We start from the raw sequence: 20,512 nt of genomic DNA on the forward strand, positions 1-20,512 counted from the left end.
AAAAACAGGCCCGGAGTCTTTCTCGCTGATATCAGTGAGAATGGGGTTTGCTGATCTCTCCTTCTCCCCGACTGTCTCTATCTCTCTCTCACACACGCACACACACACACGCACACACAAAGGATGGCCCACAAACACACAGCCTCAGTTGGAAAAGCTTGACGGTGATGCAACCGAACTTCCTCTTAAAACCACAAGTGAAGGGTGCAGATCTTCGAATCTGAAAGTGGGAACATCGCAATGGCCCCGTTACCATGGAGACAGAACGACAAACTTCTCCGGCTCCATATACTTTTCACAGGTTCAGTGCTTTAGTAGAAGCTCTTCACATGAACCGCAAGACAGGAGACAACCGTGGAGAAGACCAGAAACCGCTGGTCATCACTCAGCACTGTGACTTCAGACAGATTTGCTCAGCAATGCATGAGAAGCGAACATGTAACACTGCGGTGACCGGCCCATTCCCACTCTGCGATGCACGCCCCCCGAGGCCTCTCCGTGGGGCCCGCTGTGAGAGAGAGGGGGGTGGGGACGCTCACTCCTCCTCCGGGTTCGGGGTTAGGGGTTTGCCATCCATCCACAGCGATGCGCTCTTCTTCTTCAGGGTGGCTGACTGGTGCTGCAGTTTCCTGGACAGGACCAGGACCACGATGACCAGGATGACCACAAGGAGGGCGAGGATGATCAGAGTCACTGTCGTCCCGCTGGGGCCACTATGGAGCGAGGAGGGATCTGAAAAATGTCCCAAAATGAGTTAAGGAAGCAGGTGAAACCTCATCCCACCGCAGACAAATGCACATGTGGTGGAGAGATGTTGACAGCCTAAGTGAGGGCGGTCAGACCAACGGAAGCGTCTCAAAGCGATGCTGAAACACGGAAAAGGTGGAAGAAAGGGTTCGAATCCACGGTGGACACACGTCGCAGACAAGCAGCTGTTGGCTGTTCCAAGACAAGCAACATTTAGAGTGAACATGGAGGAGGAAGGAGCAGCAGCTCTCCTCTACCTTCAGTCTCAACAATCACGGTGAGATTGCCAGAAACGTCCTCAGCCAACTTCCGCCATGTGTTTCTGGGTGTCAGGTGCCATTCCTCCACCCAGCAGTAGTACTGACCACCATCAGACAGCTTAGCGTTGGTCACCATCAGGCTGAACGTATCATTTCTGGGTCGGCTGAAGAATAGACCAGGTTTGGTGTGGCCCATTTTCTGCAGGGTGAAGTTACGGTGCATTTTGAAGATGGGGTAAGGGGACCCTTTCTCAGACGCTTCCTCATGCCTCCACCAGGTCACCTCAAAGACGGACTTATCGCTCGACCGTGACACAATCTGGCAGTCAACCGTAAAAAATTTCCCTTTATGACCGCTCACAGTCACATTACGGTCATCCTTCAGCACCTCCAAGCTGCTCTCTGTGTTTGACAGCAGTTACAGATGAGGTGAGTTGAGTTAGTGACAGGATTACAGCACTGGTCAACTGCTGGACGAATAAACGATTAAAGGAAAACATACCCATTGGATGGACCATGACAACGGTAACACCTGATTGGTCGAAAGCCTTCTGTACAAACTCGCCATCCGATTCCAGCCGGTACTCGTCCACCTGGCAGGAGTAGCTTCCGCTGTCTTCTGTGCCCACCTTCTGGATGGCCAAGCTGAAGGTGTCCAGGGCCGGTCTGTAGAAGCGAATCCTCTCCAGCAGCTCTGGGGTCACACCTGATGTGTCCAGCACCCCATCGTGACCCACCTTCCCCAGTGACTCTTTCGCCGGAGACTTGAGTTTGGAGAAGAACCAGGTGACGGAGTAACGGGATGAAGTCGAGGAGCTGCCCAGGTCCATGCTGCAGTTGATGTTCACCTGCTGGTTCTCCACAGCTGAGATTTTACGGGAATCCTTCAGCAGACTCAAGGTGCTGTCCGCTGCAGATTGAGGGGACACAGTGGTTGTTTGAACTCTGCTTCCAAACTGTCCCTGGCCAACGTTGGTCATTCTACAACCTGGGGATTCTGGTATGCATCAGACATGTAAAGGATTGTGGAACTACACTGAAATGAGGAAGACGAGTTCTGGTTTTCTCCAAGTTGACATTTTACTGCTACAACTCATGAGGGACCTCAGTAAATAGAAGAAGAGTATTGACAGAAACTTCTACCTTTGGTCTCAACGAGCACAGTCAAAGACCCAGACATGTCCTCAGCCATCTTCCGCCATGTGTTTCTGGGTGTTAGCTGCCATTCCTCTACCCAGCAGTAGTACTGACCACCATCGGAGAGCTCAGCATTGGTCACTGCCAGGCTGTACATATCTGCTCGTGGTCGGCTGAAGAATAGACCGTGTCTGGTGTGGTCCATCTTCTGCAGGGTAAAGTCACGCTGCACTCTGAAGATGGGGTAAGGGGACCCTTTCTCAAACGCTTCCTCCTGCCTCCACCAGGTCACTTCAAAGACGGACTTATCGGTCGACCGCGACACAATCTGGCAGTCGACCGTAAAACCTTCTCCCTGACGACCACTCACAGTCATGGTGTGGTTCTTTTTCTGCACACGCAGGTTGCTTTCTGTGTTTGACGGTCGATTTGAGCAAAGGTGAGACCATTAAAGTGCCTGAGTGTTAGCCACATGCAAACCATCACCCAACAGACAGCAGAAAACCATGCATGAGAGAAGAGAGATAAGGAGAACCTGGAGAAGAAGCTGTTCATGTGTACATTTGAGTTAAACAGTGTAAGTGAGTCAAGGTACCTGGGAGAAGGACTCTGACGTTGGTGATCCCGGATTTACTGGAACCGATGTACATCACATTGCCATCGCGGTCTGTCTGGTACTCAGCCACCTCGCAGGAGTATTCGCCACCATCTTCTACACACACCCTTTGGATTGTCAAGCTGAAGGTGTCGATGGCTGGTCTGTAGAAGCGAATCCTCTCCAGAAGCTCTGGTGCGAGGCCTGAGGTGTCCAGCACACCATCATGACCCACCTTCCCCAACGTTTCCTTAGCTGAAGCGTTGACTTTGGCGAAGAACCAGGTGACAGAGTAGTGAGAAGAAGGCAAGGCGCTGCCGGCCTCCATGGTGCAGTTGACGTTCACCTGCTCGTTCTCGGCTGTTGAGACCTCGAGGTTGCTCTTCAGCAGACTCAGACCACTCCCTTGACAGACGGAGAACATGAAGAAAAAAGAATGTTAATCATCCTAGCAAAAACATGTTCTGACACAGTGTACAGGCTCCCATGGTTGCTTTCACTTCTACCTTGAGGGGCATGAAGGCCCATGTGACCAGGTCTCTCAGGCTGTACATGATGACTCTATCACTGAAATATATTGACTCTTGTATTGATAGTAGGGGGGCGTGGTGGTGCAGTGGGTTGGACCGGGTCCTGCTCTCTGGTGGGCCTGGGGTTCGAGGCCCGCTTGGGGTGCCTTGTGACGGACTGGCGTCCCGTCCTGGGTGTGTCCCCTCCCCTTCTGGCCTTACGCCCTGTGTTGCTGGGCCAGGCTCTGGCTACCTACAACCTTGTATAGGTCAAGTGGTTCAGACTGTGTGTGTGTGTGTGTGTGTGTGTGTGTGTGTGTGTGTGTATTGATAGTATTGATATAATTCATCTTGATATAATATAATACATCTACAATTCAAGCATGAGAATGAAAACATCTACAGAATACACACCGTCTATGGCAACTACGTATGATGATAAGGCACTTTTGTGCAAAACCACTGCTGTGTTTGTGGTAAATTCACTAAATTAGCTGCTACATGCTGACTGTGGATAGACACATAAAAAGCTGCTCAGTCCAGGGTCAGAAAACCTCTGGGGTTTTATAGAGACCCATTCACAGCCTGGATCTGCTCACAAAGATTTCAAAACTGAAAACTCATTGGTTTTCGGTTTTGTCTCCACTGTGACCGCACAAACTCCCACTAGCCCTCAGAGCTTCTGAATCCCTCCCACAGGATCTCAAATCATCTTTTTCAGACACACTTCTCTCCTGATCTCCTGACAGCTCCATAAGTGAGCCATCTGCTGTGATCAATTGCTATTCGAATGTCACTTCTATAGGAACTACTGGAGGGATGTGAACCAGCAACATGGTGGTGTCAGACACACAAGCTGTGTCCATAATCTTGTGTCTGTGTCTAAAGCTCTTCATCCGTTGTTGATGCACTTTGTTCACTCTAAGTATGTCACTTTGGAGACGTTCGCCCCCTTATGCCCCCACTCCCACCGAATGCTACTTTGTTAACCTACGTTTTGATCGAACCACGAGCTCCAAAGCATCAGACTTTGCTGGCAATGAGTACCAGACGCCGTGTGAGTTCTGCAGCCACTCTTCCACAAGGCAATGGTATTGACCACTGTCTCTGGTCTCCACACGCGGGACAAGCAGTTCAAAGAGCTGTGCGTCATGTCTCCTGAGACTGTATCTTTCTGCCTCTCCTGGGTCAGAGAGGACAGAGTCATGGTCCATGCTCACAACCGTTTGGTTCTTCTCTCCAGGCCGCTGGAGCTGCCAGGTGACCGCAAAGCGGGATGAGTTGGACGTGGCTTTCAGGATGCGGCATTCCATGCGCACATCTGAGTTTGCATCGTGCTCCAAAAGTGGTTGAGGTCCAGTTGCGATGGACAAGGAGCTCTCTGGAGGGGGAAGGAAAGAAAGAGGTCATCCGAGAATCAAAGCTTCTTGTAATCGTGCACCAGACTCCAACGTAAGACTGTGAGGTTCTCTCATCGTTCCACGCTGAGGAAAACCCAACATGAGCGGTCATATGTACAAGGGTTGACCAAACTCTTTTGAGACACACTGTACTGCACTGACTGTGGCCTCTTTGGCTGGAGGGGAGTCAAGGTCAAGGCCTTGTTACTGTACGCAGCAGCAGTCCTGCTTTCGGTTTAATTCAGTTTCCACACCTAACAGTTCACCAGCCGTGGTGGTCGTGGTGTGACAGCGATATGCAAAGTAATGTTCTGTCAAGCTCTGAAAAAAGTGGTCCAGAGACTTTTGAGAGGCTCGACCCAACATATAGAACACAGACAAAAATATTTTAGAGGCCAAAGCTATTTTGTAGAACCAAAGCTATATATGGCCACTACCTTGAAGAAGATGTAAAAAAAAAATCACTGTTGTACAAATTTTTGGAGTGCTACAGAAAGTGTGCAGAGTGTGAATGAAGGTACATGGAAAAGGAAAAGGTGCACAACCTCGAGTGACCTTTGCAAGCAGAACGACAGTTTGAGTCTCAAGACTTTTACAGTCAACTCGTACATTTTTCATATTTTAATTCGCTCTATTTTTACTAAATATAGGTACCTCTCGATGTACAAGCTGTGTATATCAGACATAATGCAACAGCTCTTGGCTTTCGATTGACAATTTTCAAATTCTGGAATGAAAAATCTGTACCACAAAATGTATCCAAAACTCATACAAAAAAATGGAGAAAGTCGCACAGATAAAAGTGCAGTAATGTACCGCAGTGTGCTGTGGTTGGCGCTGGTGTACCTTCTGCTGCACTTATTTAATTTAAGAAAATGTCTATAACTGCAAGTTTGCTGCTGACTGAAACATGCCCAATAATGACCTTATTACGTGTTTGATAATTATGCTGAACCAAAGGTTTGATAGTTATATAGATGTTTACAGTGTTCTGGTGATATTTGGGAAAATTGGTCTGGGGTTTTTATAATACATGATTATTTTTTCCCATTTAAAATAATTGGAATGAAGCTCTCACTTACATTTACATTTATTCATTTATCAGACGCTTTTCTCCAAAGCGACGTACAACTCATAGAAAATACAATTTGTGCATCACATTAGGAGAAAGAGACATAGCTGCAGATGTGTGCCTCTTAAGTACAGTCAGTTTGTTTCCTTCCCCATGTGCACCGACGTCCATCATACAAGCAGCTGCGTAAAACTTTGCTAGAATATCGCCGATTCCTAATCAGCTATAACCTCTCTGTACCAAAAATGTCAACATCCGCACCGTGTTCATGAAAAGGGTTAATTTTGTAAATCGAGGAACTGCTCTACTGCGGTATTACACAGACCTTTCACATACCTGGTCTACTGACAATCACGCTCAGTTTATTGGAGAGCTTCCGGGACGTCTGCACTTGTTGCAAGAATGCGTCGACGACACACTGGTAGGCGCCGGCCTCGGAGGCACTGGCCCTCATTATTCGCAGTACCACTCTTGTTTCTTCCGCCTGCGCTTGCACTCTTAGCTGATAGTTGCGAAGTTCCTTAAACCATGTGATGTCGCCATTGTGCGTGAGCAGCACTATATCCGCCTGGCTCGGCGTGCCGGTCGGCTGAAACTTCCACGTGACCGACAGCGGTGCTTCGGGTCTCTTGACCGTACAGATGAGCTCGACAGTGTCGTTCTCAGTGACCCGAACGTTGCGACTCTTCAGACTTGCGCTGATTATAGAATCTGAAAACATCAAACGTGAAAACCGTTCTGTGAAATCACACCAAACCGCCGAGGCCTTGAGGGGTTTGTGGCAGGAACCTTTGGATGCGTGCGTGCCGATGCTCACGGGGCCGCGTACTTACCCAGGGAAACGACAGACACTGTGGACTCTTGCAACTTGCTGTCGATGTTTTTGACTTTGTCGTCCCTCTCGGTCACCCAGTCGGTCGCCGTACACCTGTAGACCCCGGAGTCGGTGAGCAGAACGTTGGCGATCTCCAGCGTGAAATTGCTTGCGGTTGGGCGGAGCGCTCGCACGTTCCCGGCCTGAACCCGTTGGCGGTACTGTGCACCGGGCTCCATGACCCCACTCCGGCTCAAGTTGATGACATCAACAGTGGTGCCCTTGTCGCTCCTGTGTTGCCAGGCCACTGACACCTGTCCCTTGGCCCCCGACACTTGGCAAGCGAGCTGCAACAGGCTGCCTTGCGTGACACTCACAGCCGCGCTCGGCACGGTCACAACCAGGTTGCTCTCTGTCAATAAGAGAACACAGGATCACTGGAGAGCGGTGAGCTCTGGAGGAAGCCAAACTTGAGCAAGGTGGAGAGTAGAGCTTGCAGAGGAAGACAGATCCTCACGGATTGTGGACTGTGGATTGTGCACCACACCATTTGCTCTAAAACTGATACGGATTATATCAGCAGAGCCGCCCATCGTCCGCACGCTCTTTTCGTTCGGACCGCATGTAGTCATTGAATTCTGGCCCAGAGACATACAGAGGAAGTGTTTAACCTCAGCCTGCATCTGTAGCCTGATAATCGCTGTGGCAGCAGAACTGGAGCAATGTCTCGAGGCCAAAGGCTGAACAAGTCCGCGGAGCCCAAAGGGGCCAGTGATGAAAATCGGCGAAGAAAAGACTTTCAGAAGACATCACCCATTAGTGCGGAATTTCACTTGTATTCAATTAGCTGACACTTATGGGTACTGTTAACTTACTTCCACTGATTTCAAACAGCAGGGTAATGTTTACTGTGTCACTTTAGGGTAAGTACCTCGATCAAGGGCACTACAGCAGGAGGTGGGAGGTGGGCTCGGAATTAGGTCTTTAACCAGTGTGCTTCCTGGTACCCGAGTGAAGTTCTCAACATGCAATCATTGCAATCTTCAACCACTAAGTCTCAGTGTGTGTGCTGCACTTCTACATTATCCTGTATCTCCCATGGCACGAGTGCTGTTTCGCTTCAGCGATGACCGGCGTGTCTGTCCACACTCACCTGGGACAGTGACGGCCACTCGCTCCACACTGGAGTCCTGGCTCCGCCCCTGTGTGAAAACACCCCCGGCACCCTTCTCCTCCTTCCAGACTCTGCACTGGTACTCGCCGGTGTCCATCACTCGGACGGGTTTGATGAAAAGCACGTAGTCCCTGTTGCTGCTCTTCCACACCTTCATTTCTCCCTCTCTGTCCCTGGCCTCGTACTCCTGAGAGATGGAGACCACACCCCTGGGGTCCATGTGAGCCACCTCCCTGCCGTCTTTAAGCCAGGCCACAGAGAAGTAGCGCTCCTGGATCTTCTGTGCTTCCACCGTGCACTTCAGCTGCAGGACCTCTCCCTCCCGCACACCCCCATTTGGGGACTCCACCTGGACACTGAAGGAGTCCATGTTTGGGTCTACAACTGTGACAAAGAGACAAAAGACAAAGGAGACATCAGGACAATGAACACCTTGGAGGAGGAGCCACAGAGAAGCCACAGAGAAGCCACAGAGGGCTCAGGCTGACCTCCCTTTGGGCCATTCTCTTTATGTTTTTACCAGATATGAGCACCTGTAGTTTACAGGATGGACTGGTATGACAGTGCTTAGGGACTGGATGTTTTTACTGCAGTAATTCAGGGTAATGGCCGACCTCTAGGGCTCTCCAGCAGAAGTATGAAGTAAGCTACAGTACATGCAGCCAAAGGAGGATCAACGAATATGGTCATATTTGAGTTTCAGGAACACAAATCTCTATACTCACTGAGAGGCTGGACTTGGACAGATGACACCGTGACATTTTTCTGGCCCAGTCTATACCAGGAGCGGTCTGGGTCCTGAATCCATTCACTCCCCTCGCAAGAGATCTTGCCCTGGTCTGTCACCTGTAGCTTTGATATCTCCAGCTTGTAGGTAGTCTCATCTACCTTGTCGACAGAGATGAACCCAGATGTGTAGCGGCTCTCAAACGCTTTCCCAGGCCTCACGGTGAGGTCTTTGTCAAGGGAAATGATGGGCTGGACCTGGCTGTCACTCTCTCCTTGCAGGTACCAGGTGAGGGACAAGTGGGTATGCTGGAATGTTTGGGTGGACATCTGGCACTCGAACACCAGGGACTCTCCCTCGGTCTTGGTCACGTCGGTGGCGGTGGAGGAGACACTCAAGGTGTCCGCGATCACTGTGGATCAAGGTGGAGAATCAGGAAACCAGTGTGGCTTCATACAGGAGCAGCAAGGAGTTCAAATCTGACTCATGAACATTATCCCAAAGCATAACTTTTGTACAGTGTGTTGAACTGATGCTCTACTTTGGTTTCTGGAACCTGAACCAACCTGAACCAAAACCAAGCAAGTAAGAGGGAAGAGAGTAAATGATGAACAACTGCATATGAAACTGCCTCAAAGTGAGAGATGTTTGGTAAAAGATGTTTGGTGAACCTTTGTTACCCAACTAGATGTTGGGTTCTGCAAGCTGGCGTGAAAATTAATGAAAAACAAAAACAAGGGAATTAAGCATTGCTTGCAAGTGTAATAAATAGGCCCAAAATAAATACCGTTGACGGTGGTTTTTGCGGAATAACTTCCAAGGTACGTCCCGAGTTGATTGGGCGTCTGGCACTCAAAATCTCCGTCGTCCTCCTTCAGCAGCTCTTTCATATGTAAGAGCACAGAGAAGCTGCTCAGCCGCTCAACCTCGATGTCTCCGTTCCGCACTCTCTTTGAGTAGTCGGCGTAAGGGAAGCTGGGATCCCCGGTGCTGATGATGTTGACCATCCTTTCAGGTGCAGACTTCTTGTAAATGACAAAATCAAACTGCTGCTCGTGAGAGCTCCTTGAGTTGATCACGGTGCAGGAGATGGTGAGCGGGGAGCCCTGGGCTCGGAACAGTGGAGGTTCATTAATCTGCACCTCTTGTTGGCATTGACAGGTGTCTTTGAGACGGAGACAGCAAGACAAACATATTTGGTCATGAGCACCTTCTTGAACAAATGGAGAACCCTGGCTCTTCGTGCTTCAAACTGAGGACTTTAGGAGGAACTTTTGAAAGTACAAATGTTTTAGTTTCCTTTCAAGATCTGTTTGCCCTCCAAGCCAACAGATGGCAGTAAAGAGCACTGACACAGGAGCGTGGGACCCCTTAATTCACCTCAATTCCACAGTGTTTACAACTCCTGTCTGGTCTTCCTCACTGCTGATGATCGATATGAAGATGAGGACCATTGCAGGTCAACTAGCCAATAGTCAAATGCCATTCAGCTGGAGCTTTTGGAAGAGTTCATTATTCATTTTTAGTCAATTTGATTTTAATTTAAAAGTAACTCACAGTAGACTGTGATAAGCAGCTCTTTTGTGTCGCTTCTTCTTAAGCACTTAAAATTTAAGCTATGAATTTTGTTAAATTCTGTAATCTAGTCCATGTTGCGAAATTCTAAAAGTAACTCAGAGCTAATAAAATAGTAAAATTAGTCTTACGTTTTTTTACGTATTACACATATATCCAAGTTTCCTCAAACTTAAAAGTGAATAAATCAAGGGATGTATCTGACTATGACTTAGTAGTAAAAATATTACAAACAAAACGAGTTTTGAACTCACTACTGGTCCCAATTATGTTATGTAATTATAACATATTATACGAATTTTTCTAGGTTGAGGAGCCAGTGTATTTTTCAATATATCATTTTGCATTAAAAATTCAAAAAACACATTTCATCACAGCTAGCAATTTGCAACAGACAGGTTAGCGCCACAAAGTCTGGACTGTGGGGAGGGTGATGAGTTGTGTGCATGTCGAGGGTACCGTATGAACTCGTCTGAGTCGGGTTTTTACAGTATTTTAGCCATTTTCAAAAAAGAAAACAAGCAAAATAGCACTTTGCTCCTGATTAGACATTTATCAATTTCAATATCCATCTATTTTTGTATAGTGGCCTTTTCTACAAGCTGCGAAAGATTTCACGACTAGTATACAACAAACTATAAATTATAAAAAGGTCATGAACTAGTGTGAGGAAAGAAGGGGCAATGGGAGAGAAAATAAAACCCCGAAATCCGTCACTGAAGAGACAACAGTTATATTTATAATTATATTTATATGGAACAAAAAACACAGCAGACCAGCAGACGACCTCGTTTCTCATCCCCTGAGTACCACTCTGGTACTACTTTGGTACTACTTTGGTACTACTTTGGTACCACTCTGGGTACTAGTCTAGCCTCCTTCTGAGCAAAGTCAACCACAGACACTGTCTTCTACAAATGCAGCTGCGATGGACAGACCCACAGCCCTACTGCCCTTACGGGGTCTAAGGCAAGATTTACGAAGGTGGTAAAGGTGAGTCAGCTGTCCCTTTACCACGGTACACAACTCATCTCTGAAGGCCAGACTATGCTGGTCTTACCCCAGTGTACACTGGCGCTCAAACACAGGAGAAGCAGCTTCCGGAAGAGGCGTCCTGGTCGGTCCATCCTGTCTCTGGGCGTCCAGACCGCTCGACTGCCGCTCCTGTCACAGGAACCCGAGAGCATCTCGCTCACAGACAGGAGGAAGTGAGAGACTTGCGGTTTTCCTGTCATCTCAGAGTCGCTGGCTTCTGTCTGTCACGATCTCAGGGCCGCACATTGAGACCATGGCGATGGCGACGGTCGCCAAGGACTCTCCCCGTACACCTGCCGTGGGACACGTTCTTCCGCATGCTGCGGCACGCTCCCGTAACAGGTTCAGGTTCGCCGACAGGAACAAGGACTCGAGATAAACCGGTCTCTCTGGCCACTGGAGGAAGGGTGCAGACCAGCGGCTCGTTTACATAAGAAAAATAAAACAACAGCTGTTTGTCTCTCCATCAGCATTCCCTGAATGCTGGTCCCATCGGCACGACGGCTCTGTCTCTCTCTTTCTCCGGGGAGCCTCACTGGGACACGCCTAGTGACCTCATCGGTGCTCAGGTGTGTGTGTGTGTGTGTGTGTGTGTGTGTGTGTGTGTGTGTGTGTGTGTGTCGCTGCAGGTGCCCCACTAATCCTGCCCCACCCAAAGCCGATCCCCGTACGACTTTCCGCTTCCGGCACTTTCTCAGGTGCAACCCACACGCAGGACCTCTGTCCTCTCTGTCCCCGGAGGCGCTCTGCTCGTTTCAATTTTTAAACAAAGACTTCTCACGTCGAACTTTGAGGTTTTTCTAATCCCTTGTCGTGTCTCTTGGCAGGTGGATGGTGTGTTTTTTGCGATGAGCACTTGCTAATGAACACACAACACTGTCAGAGTAACAGAGCAACACCCTGAAACCGATCCTACAATCAGCACCGTTCGCACTGTTGGTTTCCAGCAAGTTCTCAGACCGTCAGCTGTGTGACTCACCGAAACATGACATGTACAGACAAAGGAAGGCAGTCACACGCCCACTCAGCAGTTTTATGCCGCTCGAGAAACCACACTGAGAGGCGCATCACGTTACGCACTCGCTGTTCGGAGGCCCCGCATCGCTACCATACGCCATTACTGCCTCCCCTACCCACAATTGCCTCTGAATGACCCAGTTACCCAACACTCACTGTTCCCACCAGCGGTTACTGAGAGGCCTTGAACCACACACGCACACACGCACACACGCAGACACGCACACACAACACTTTTCTTTAAAGCAGCTTACAGTCATTGACCCTTTTATACATCAGGGTAATTTTACTGCAGCAATTCATGGTAGGTACTTCACTCAAGGGTACTACAGCTAGAGGTGGGATTCAAACCTGCAACCTTTGGGTCCAAAAGCAGCAGCTTTAACTCCTAACAATTGCCCCAAGCTTTGATGCAAACATACCGTGGCACACGGCGCTCTGGATGGGGCAAAGAAGGGCACACAGACAGTGTTTATTCTAAACATTTACAGGAACACCGATACACAAAGAAATAAGGCTCTCGGTCCAAGGATCCTGCCCTCCCGACCGCATGGCAGAATCTTTAAAACACTAAAAACACCCCAAGGCTCAAAACTATACATAATAAATAATTAAAAGGAACTTACGTGGTAGCATTCACCGCTCAAGATGGGCAGTCCCCTGGCCTCTTCCCACGGTGTTACCGTACACCTTACCTATCTTTTCGCAACACGTCTCCTCCTCTTGTTGTTTTTAGTGGGATAGGTGAATGATAGAATATAATGATAGAATACATATACAAAATCAGAACATAACATGCACCCACACAAGAAACTAATCTACATATATTAAGGAAACTGCAGGGGGCCCGGGGGTGCGGTGGGTTGGACCGGGTCCTGCTCTCCGGTGGGTCTGGGGTTTGAGTCCTGCTTGGGGTGCCTTGTGATGGACTTGTGTCCCCTTCCCCTCTCCCTCCAGCCTTATGCCCTGAGTTGCTGGGTTAGAATATGTGTGTGTGTAAATAAACTGATATACCTCTTACTTATTTAGCTGACACTTCTCTCCAAAGCAACTTACAATGTTAAGGTTACCATTATCTACCCATTTATACAGCTGGCTAATATCACCAGAGCAATTCAGGCTAAATACCTTGCTCAGGGGTACTACAGCTAAAGGAAAGGTTCAAACCTATGACTTTGGGGGCCAAAGGCAGTCACCCTAACCACTACACTACCAGCTGTCCCCCAAAGACAGCAGATAGACAATAAATGAAAGATTAATAGAAACACACCACACAGTCTGTATTAATCATTTGATTAATACAAACACAATGTGGACCAGAAATGATTTCAGAACTAATTTTCTCCCTAACTTCAAAGTCACAATACGTTAAAGCTTAATAATACAGATGTCACTTGATTTATTCAGTGGTTATATTCTCTTGTAATCTCAGATACAGCCATGATAAGTAAAAAATTTCTTTTTTAATGCAAAACTTTAAAAAATTTAAAATTAACTACAGAAAACTAAAGTGAAAATATAAAAATGCTGTGAACCACAAATTCCAGCTCTGTACCTGTTGGTGCTCTTTACTGCCCCCTCTTGGCATGAAGGGTAAACACAGGTGACATTCCCTCTGACAAAGAAATACACACACATTTCCAAAACCGCTCGTCCCATACGGGGTCGCAGGGAACTGGAGCCTACCTGGTAACACAGGACATAAGGCCGGAGGGGGAGGGGACACACCCAGGACGGGACACCAGTCCGTCGGAAGGCACCCCAAGCGGGATTCGAACCCCAGACCCACCAGAGAGCAGGACCCAGTCAAACCCACTGCACCACCAATATGCAAATGTTATTTATTTATTAATTATTTCACTTAGGACAGTTTTTGGTTGTACCTTGGAAAGTAATTTGAAAAATGATTTTCGTAATCAATTAGTGTACTTTTATTAATGTGGCTCTTTTATAGAGAATGGGGCTGCAATGTACTTAAAAGAAGCAGTACTTTGCAGCCCCAGTGTCTGGGGAAGAGATTTGTAGGATCTCCACTTGGACACCAGAGCACTTCTTCACTCTCTTGTCACTTTGATCCACATTATTTCACTGTGATACAGTCAATGAAAATTGACTGTATCTTGGGGTCCTGTTCACAAGACTGTAAATTGGAGTCCTGTTCACAAGTAAGCGAAGAAGGGAGCATGAGATCGGCTGCAGACTGGGAGCAGCGGCAGCAGTAATGCGGTTGCTGTACCGGACTGTAGCGGTGAAGGAGGAGCTGAGCAGATCTTATCCACCCCCGGTGCTTTGCCACAGTGAAGCTAATCAACTACCTCAGTGACTTCCACCAGGGAAATGGACTCTGGCAGCCTGAAAGCCTCTGGCCCTGACTCCTGTAGGGAGGCATATCACTTGGGTTTAAGAGTTCTTCAAAGTGCTCCTTCCACCTCCCGACAATGTTCTCATCAGAGGTCAGAGTTTCTCCACTCCTGCTAAACACAGCCTGAGCGAAACTCCTCCGATCCCTTCTGAGCTGCCGGATGGTTCTCCAGAACCTCTCTGAAGCCAATCGATAGTCATTTTCCATGGCCTCTCCAAACTCCTCCCATGCCCAGGATTTTGCTTCTGCAACCGCAGCTGCTGCTGCCTTTTTCGCCTGCTGGTACCTGTCTGCTGAGTCAGGAGTCCCCAGAACCAACCAGGCCCTAAAGGCCTCCTTCTTCAGCTTGACGGCTTCCCTCGCCACCGGTGTCCACCAGCGGGTTCTCGGGTTGCCGCCCAGGCTGGCACCAACAAGCTTTTGGCCACAGCTGTGCCTGGCTGCTTCCACAATGGAGGTTTTAAACAGGGTCCATTCAGACTCCATGTCCCCTACCTCCTCCAGGATATGGAAGAAGCTCTCCCGGAGGTACAAGTTAAAATCATTCCGGACAAGGTCCTCTGACAGTCGTTCCCAGCACACCCTCATTAAATGTCTGGGCCTACCGGGTCTGTCCATCAGTTTTCCCCGCCATCTGATCCAACTCACCACCAGATGGTGATCAGTTGACAGCTCAGCACCTCTCTTCACCCGAGTGTCCAAAACATGTGGTCTGAAGTCAGAAGAAACGACTACAAAGTCGATCATTGACCTTTGGCCCAAGGAGCTCTGGTACCAAGTACACTTATGAGCGTCCTTGTGTTTGAACATTGTGTTTGTTATGGAAAAACCATGACTAGCACAGAAGTCCAATAACGTTTCACCATTCGGGTTTAGATTGGACAAGCCATTCTTCTCAATCACCCCCCGCCAGATTTTCCAGTCACTGTCAACGTGAGTGTTGAAGTCCCCCAGCAGGACTATGGAGTCTGTAGGTGGGGCCCTGTCCAGAACTCCACTTACCTTCTCCAAGAAGGCCGAATACTCTGAACTGCTGTTTGGTGCATAAGCACGCATTGAGGTGACCCTCTTGTCCACCGGGGCAAACTCCAACTGTATGGCACCCACACCCGCCCGGCGCCTCTCACTTCGTGCAACTCCTGAGTAGGAGAGGGACCACCCCCTATTGAAGAGTTTGGTTCCAGAGCCAACACTGTAAGTGGAGGTGAGTCCAACTATATCTAGTTGGTATTTCTCAACTTCCCGCACCAGTTCCAGCTCCTTCCCCCCAAGTGAGGTGACATTCCATGTACCAAGAGCCAGTTTTTGTTGTGAGGGGCTGCGACGCCATGCGCCACCCCGTCCACTCCCGCCACCAGGTATAAATCGCATGCGACCCCCATGCTGAACCTTGCAGGTGGTAGGCCGACATGGTCCCCCCACGATGCCTTTTCGGGCTGCCCGGCCACCAGGCGCTCGCCTAGGAACACTACTTCCAGGCCTGCCTCCAGGGGTAGGTCCCAGTGACCCTATTCTGGGCAGGGTAAACATTCTCTTGTTTACTTTCTTAATGGAGGTTTTTGGATTGTGTTAGTCTGGATCTTCACTCCAGACCTGTTCGCCTTGGGAGACCCAAACAGGAGCATAGTGCTCCCGACGACATAGCTCTGGAGATCCCTAGATCACACAAGCCCTTCCGCCACGCCAAGGCCCCGATCCAGGAAGGGCCAATACATATAATATTTTGGTTAATAACAGTTGAGCTCCTCCTTAGTACACATTTCTGTGGGAAACACACACTTGGACTGGAGACTCCACTGTGTTGCTGCTGCTGCAGGTGGTGTGTGTTGACCAGCAGGAGGCGCCGTTCACTGTAGAGCCAATGAAAGAGCAAAGTGGCAGAGTAGTGAAGGGGACACTGTACTCTAGAGAATGTTGTTACTGTCCTCATAGTGACCATTAAACAGTCAGTGTTCTTGCTGAAAGGACAGGACTGCTCATTGCTCATCACACTGATGCTCCAACACACACCACACACACATCATCCTCATCATCATCATCATCACCTGGACAATAGATGGTCAAAGTGGTCAGTCCATCAGCACTCTGGTGTCCAGCGGAGGAAAAAATACAACAATCGGAATATCAGTGTGACTTGAAGAGTCTTTAGAGGCACAGATTTGCTCACATCCATATTTTACCTTGTTTACCAGAACAACTCTTTTCCTCTACAGATCCTGTGTACAAACCTAGAGTGAGCAGAGACTGCAGTGAGACCCAGTGCTTGTTGGTCTATGTAGGAAAGGAGACTAAACACACCAAATACTCCTGGAAAGAGAACGGAAAAACTACACCTGGAAACACCTTGACAGTTCAGATGAGTGGAGAGCAGAGTAAAAGTTACACCTGTGTGTTCAGTAACCCTAAGAGTGAGGAGCACAGTGACCCGGTCAGTGTGATGGACGTATCTCCAGGTCAGTAGTTGAACATTTAAATAAAAATATTCTCTGTTACAGTATTTCTTATACGATATTCTAGATTTAAGTAAAGTTGGTGTCAAGACTCCAGAGCAATACTTTCTGTCAGTGGAAGTTCATGACCTTCTGTACCATTTGTTGAAAATTATGGATTTTTTTGAACTGTAATTTTATACATGTATGGATGATTTATCAAGTTTGTTAGGTTAATTTCTCTGATAAACTGTTTCTTTTAAAGGTTCTTCCATTGGACTTATAGTCGTTTTCCTCGTTGGAGCAGCTGAGTTCCTGATCCTCAGTCTAGTGGCCGTTTAAAACAAAATAATTCCAAGGTCGTTAAAGCCCATTATTCCAAAAAAATACTGATATCTGAGTAGAATTAATTCACAGGTACCATGACATGAAGGTTCAGGACCTGTATCTGTCACAGAGGTCTGTTGGTTGTACCAAGTAGCAGTGTGAGGCCTCCTCTCCTGGGATTTTAAACTTTTTGTGTTTTTTAAATGAATTCAGTAAAATGTCTGGATGTTTTCCCTTCACTTTGTGCTGATGTGTGGCAAAAGTTCTGAGGAATGATGGCTTCATGCTGTAAAGTCTTCAAATGTGAAAAAATCTCAAGGAGTCATCTTTATAGACACTTTATATGGGTACCACTGACCAGAGAACACCTACTGTACCTCTCTCTCTGTAGGACTTCAGGCCTTTAATACTGAGAAATTTTGGATTAACGCATCCCCAACATTACAAAGAGTATCCGGAAGTTCTCTGTCAATATAATTTGATTTTGCTGTTTTTTTAATAAATATAATAATGGAATGATGTCATGTCATGGAGTTAATTACCACTCAGTGAGATAGTTAGTAAATCCTATTCAGCAGCCATCAGCGTAACTTGTGTATTTCAGGTACGAGAAGGGGTTGCACTCACAGGGTGTATATCAGGTATGGGAGGGAAGGTAACAGCTTAGTCCTCCTGGTTAACGAAGTAAGACATAAACAGCAATTAAAGGAAATTGAGATATTTTCCTACTGCAATAAATATAATGTGGTGCACGGCACTCTGGGTCAGGAAGGGGCAAAGAAGGACGGACTGACACCGGTCATTAGGAACGTTTATTGAACCACCGGCACAGGGAGAGGGATCATAGTACAGTGACGGAAATAATGCTCTCGGTTCGAGGAACCGTTTTCCTGAAGGACCTTCACCTCACACCAGCCTTACACACTATGCTCTACTATTTTCAAGATCATAGAGAATATTGGTGTTCTTCGTAACTCGGGTTGATGGTTGAGGTGTTCGGTTGTTTGCCGCATTTGGGTTGCAAATGTTTCATCATCACGTCAACTCTTTTGCAACCTAAATGCCAAGCTCGGCGAACACCCAAACACCTCTACCACACACACACACACACATTTTCAGAACAACTTGTCCCATACGGGGTCACGGGGAACCGGAGCCTACCCGGTAACACAGGGCGTAAGGACACACCCAGGACGGGACGCCAGTCCATCGCAAGGCACCCCAAGCGGGAGTCGAACCCCAGACCCACCGGAGAGCAGGGCTGTGGTTCAACCCACTGCGCCACCGCACCCCCTACGCCTCTAGTATTTTACTGCTATTTTACGTTCCCCACAGTTGCCCTCATTAACAGCTATTTACAATGAACACGTGCTCCCACATGAACACGACGCTCTTCAGCAATGCGGCTCGTTACAATAATAACTGATAGGCGAATTAGGCCTCGTTAATCGGGTCACAGAATTTGGTTGTTTCATTTAAAGATGTGTTTTCAGTGTTCTGTATGTTAGCAAAAATAGAGAATTGGTTTCAAAATGACTGAAATGTCAGTACTTCTAATGTGTCACACTTTTAATGAGCATATCCTTCCTTTTACTGATTACTTTAAACAGTGTTTGTTTCAGTTCTTGTGCGTGCTGTTTAAAAGAAAGGTCTTATAGGTTGACGATCTTCTGCACCACTTTCCGTTCGTAGGCGTTTTTATCATTTCTTGGCCGCAGTTGAACTTACTGCCCGTACCACAGTAAAGGAAGGAAAGAACCTAAGAGGAACATCAGAGCACTTTTGAGTTGTCTCTACACCACAGGAGCAACATTGAGACAAGTCTGCAGTCTAACAGGTACCCTGTTTTTTCCTTTTAGTTGCACATTTACCGTGTTCAGTTTAGCAGAAGCTCTTTTGTAAAGGAATATAAAAAAGGATATGCCACTGTGACTGCAAAAATTAAAGAAAAGGTGGTACTCATAAACCTCTGCAATAGGGACAGGAGGTCAGTTCAAAACTCGGAGCTCTTTATATGTCCACTCACAACATCAGAATCAATAAAACCTTAAAAATACAGTTTAATCCTTCCATTGTCTGTAGGGGTGAGGTAAGAAAAAAGAACCCAAAATTTCCTAGAAGACTTTTAGATTCTACTTTGATCAAGAGCTCATACAAAGCAATGTCTCAGTGCAGCTCTAAACTGCGAGACACATGGTACAACATGGACACCAGTTATTACTGTCTATAGACGTGAAGCAACATTGCAGTTCGTTTTAAAATGACTCAAAACAAATGCATCTTCTCTACAAGCTCCGATTCAGTGAATTGTTGCTCCCTTTTCACACGTGACATGATGCCGTGTTCCTCCATCAGCCCAGCAGGAGAATGAAAAAGTGGGATACGTGAAGAAGGGTGAGCTGAGCCCCCCCATGAACATACTCCTCCAGTTGCCCCCAAAAGTGTCCCGCCTTCGTCCCACCCTGGAGCAAGAGGACGTCCACAGACTGTTTCGGAAGCAGAACATGAGGACGGCGACTGGTCCTGATGATGTCTGACCTGGGACTGAGACACGGTGCGGATCAACCGACTCCTGTAATTCACCAGGATATCGAACACCTCCCTGCGATCAAACCGGGCCACCTGTCGGATTCAGTTGCTTAATACCTATATTTAATGCTGTTTTTTTGAGACACAATAATACTTTACTATACAGCATTTATTCTGTGTGAAAGATGGAATAATTTCAGACACATGCTGCTCATAGCAATATGTGTACACATTGTGCTGCATACGTGGAACATCAGAGCACATGACTGTTACAGGGTTAAAACCTGAACCAAAAACTCAGGCTATGGGAGGAGATCATGGAATGAGATGATTTCCTCTGTGTGACTGAGGGAAAATTAAAGCATTCATGCAGTTTGCATTTCAGATACTACAAAGTGTAAATATGATACTGCTCTTCCATGTATTGAACAGAATAATATGAAAGAAGAAAATACGTCTTTTGGAAAGGTTTTTGACGTTTTAAAAGTCACATCCTCAGGGATAATACACCAGAAGACCACGGGGGAAGATCATCAGAGCTGATCCCACATACCTAAGGAAAATCTGCACCTAATTGAAACACTCTTGAAGAGAAGAAGAATTAGTTGCTGTGCCCGTGGAATCTCATTGAGGAGCGACGACCCTTCGGACCCCCGGCTGCCTCCCGGGTAGCGCTCAGTTCCTGCTCCTCTCAGCGCAGTTACTGAGACCATCTCTGCGTTTGGGTTCAAACGCAATTCCTAAAAAACAGGACATTAAACACCTGGCAAGTCGAGAATTCTTTTATTTACAAGCCTTTTAAT

General features: G+C 47.6%; 1 protein-coding gene across 3 annotated transcripts; it reads right to left on the bottom strand.

Moving 5' to 3' along the window:
- Positions 1 to 289: 289 nt before the first annotated feature.
- On the bottom strand, positions 290 to 11,441 carry LOC114912196 (immunoglobulin superfamily member 3-like). Of its 3 annotated transcripts, none has more exons than XM_029257919.1 (9): positions 11,071 to 11,441; positions 9,223 to 9,600; positions 8,434 to 8,847; positions 7,688 to 8,092; positions 6,554 to 6,946; positions 6,057 to 6,431; positions 4,243 to 4,629; positions 2,740 to 3,144; positions 290 to 732 (listed from the first exon to the last, which is right to left on the bottom strand). In XM_029257919.1, the coding sequence occupies exons 1-9, from the start codon at positions 11,243 to 11,245 to the stop codon at positions 536 to 538; spliced, it is 3,129 nt and encodes a 1,042-aa protein (XP_029113752.1). In that variant the 5' UTR covers positions 11,246 to 11,441; the 3' UTR covers positions 290 to 535. The 3 variants fall into 3 exon arrangements, with proteins under 3 accessions (XP_029113752.1, XP_029113754.1, XP_029113753.1); XM_029257921.1 differs by lacking the exon at positions 290 to 732 and adding an exon at positions 1,985 to 2,352; XM_029257920.1 differs by lacking the exon at positions 290 to 732 and adding an exon at positions 2,218 to 2,377.
- Positions 11,442 to 20,512: the final 9,071 nt, after the last annotated feature.

Source organism: Scleropages formosus, chromosome 14, assembly GCF_900964775.1.
Source record: "Scleropages formosus chromosome 14, fSclFor1.1, whole genome shotgun sequence".
Taxonomy (NCBI): domain Eukaryota; kingdom Metazoa; phylum Chordata; class Actinopteri; order Osteoglossiformes; family Osteoglossidae; genus Scleropages; species Scleropages formosus.

Coding starts and splice junctions, on each gene's coding strand:
- LOC114912196 (XM_029257919.1), bottom strand. CDS start 11,245: ATGACAGGAAAACCGCAAGTCTCTCACTTCCTCCTGTCTGTGAGCGAG. Junction 4,630..6,056: donor CGTGATTGTCAGTAGACCAG/GTATGTGAAAGG, acceptor TTCCCCCTCCAG/AGAGCTCCTTGTCCATCGCA. Junction 733..2,739: donor CGTCAGAGTCCTTCTCCCAG/GTACCTTGACTC, acceptor GACATTTTTCAG/ATCCCTCCTCGCTCCATAGT.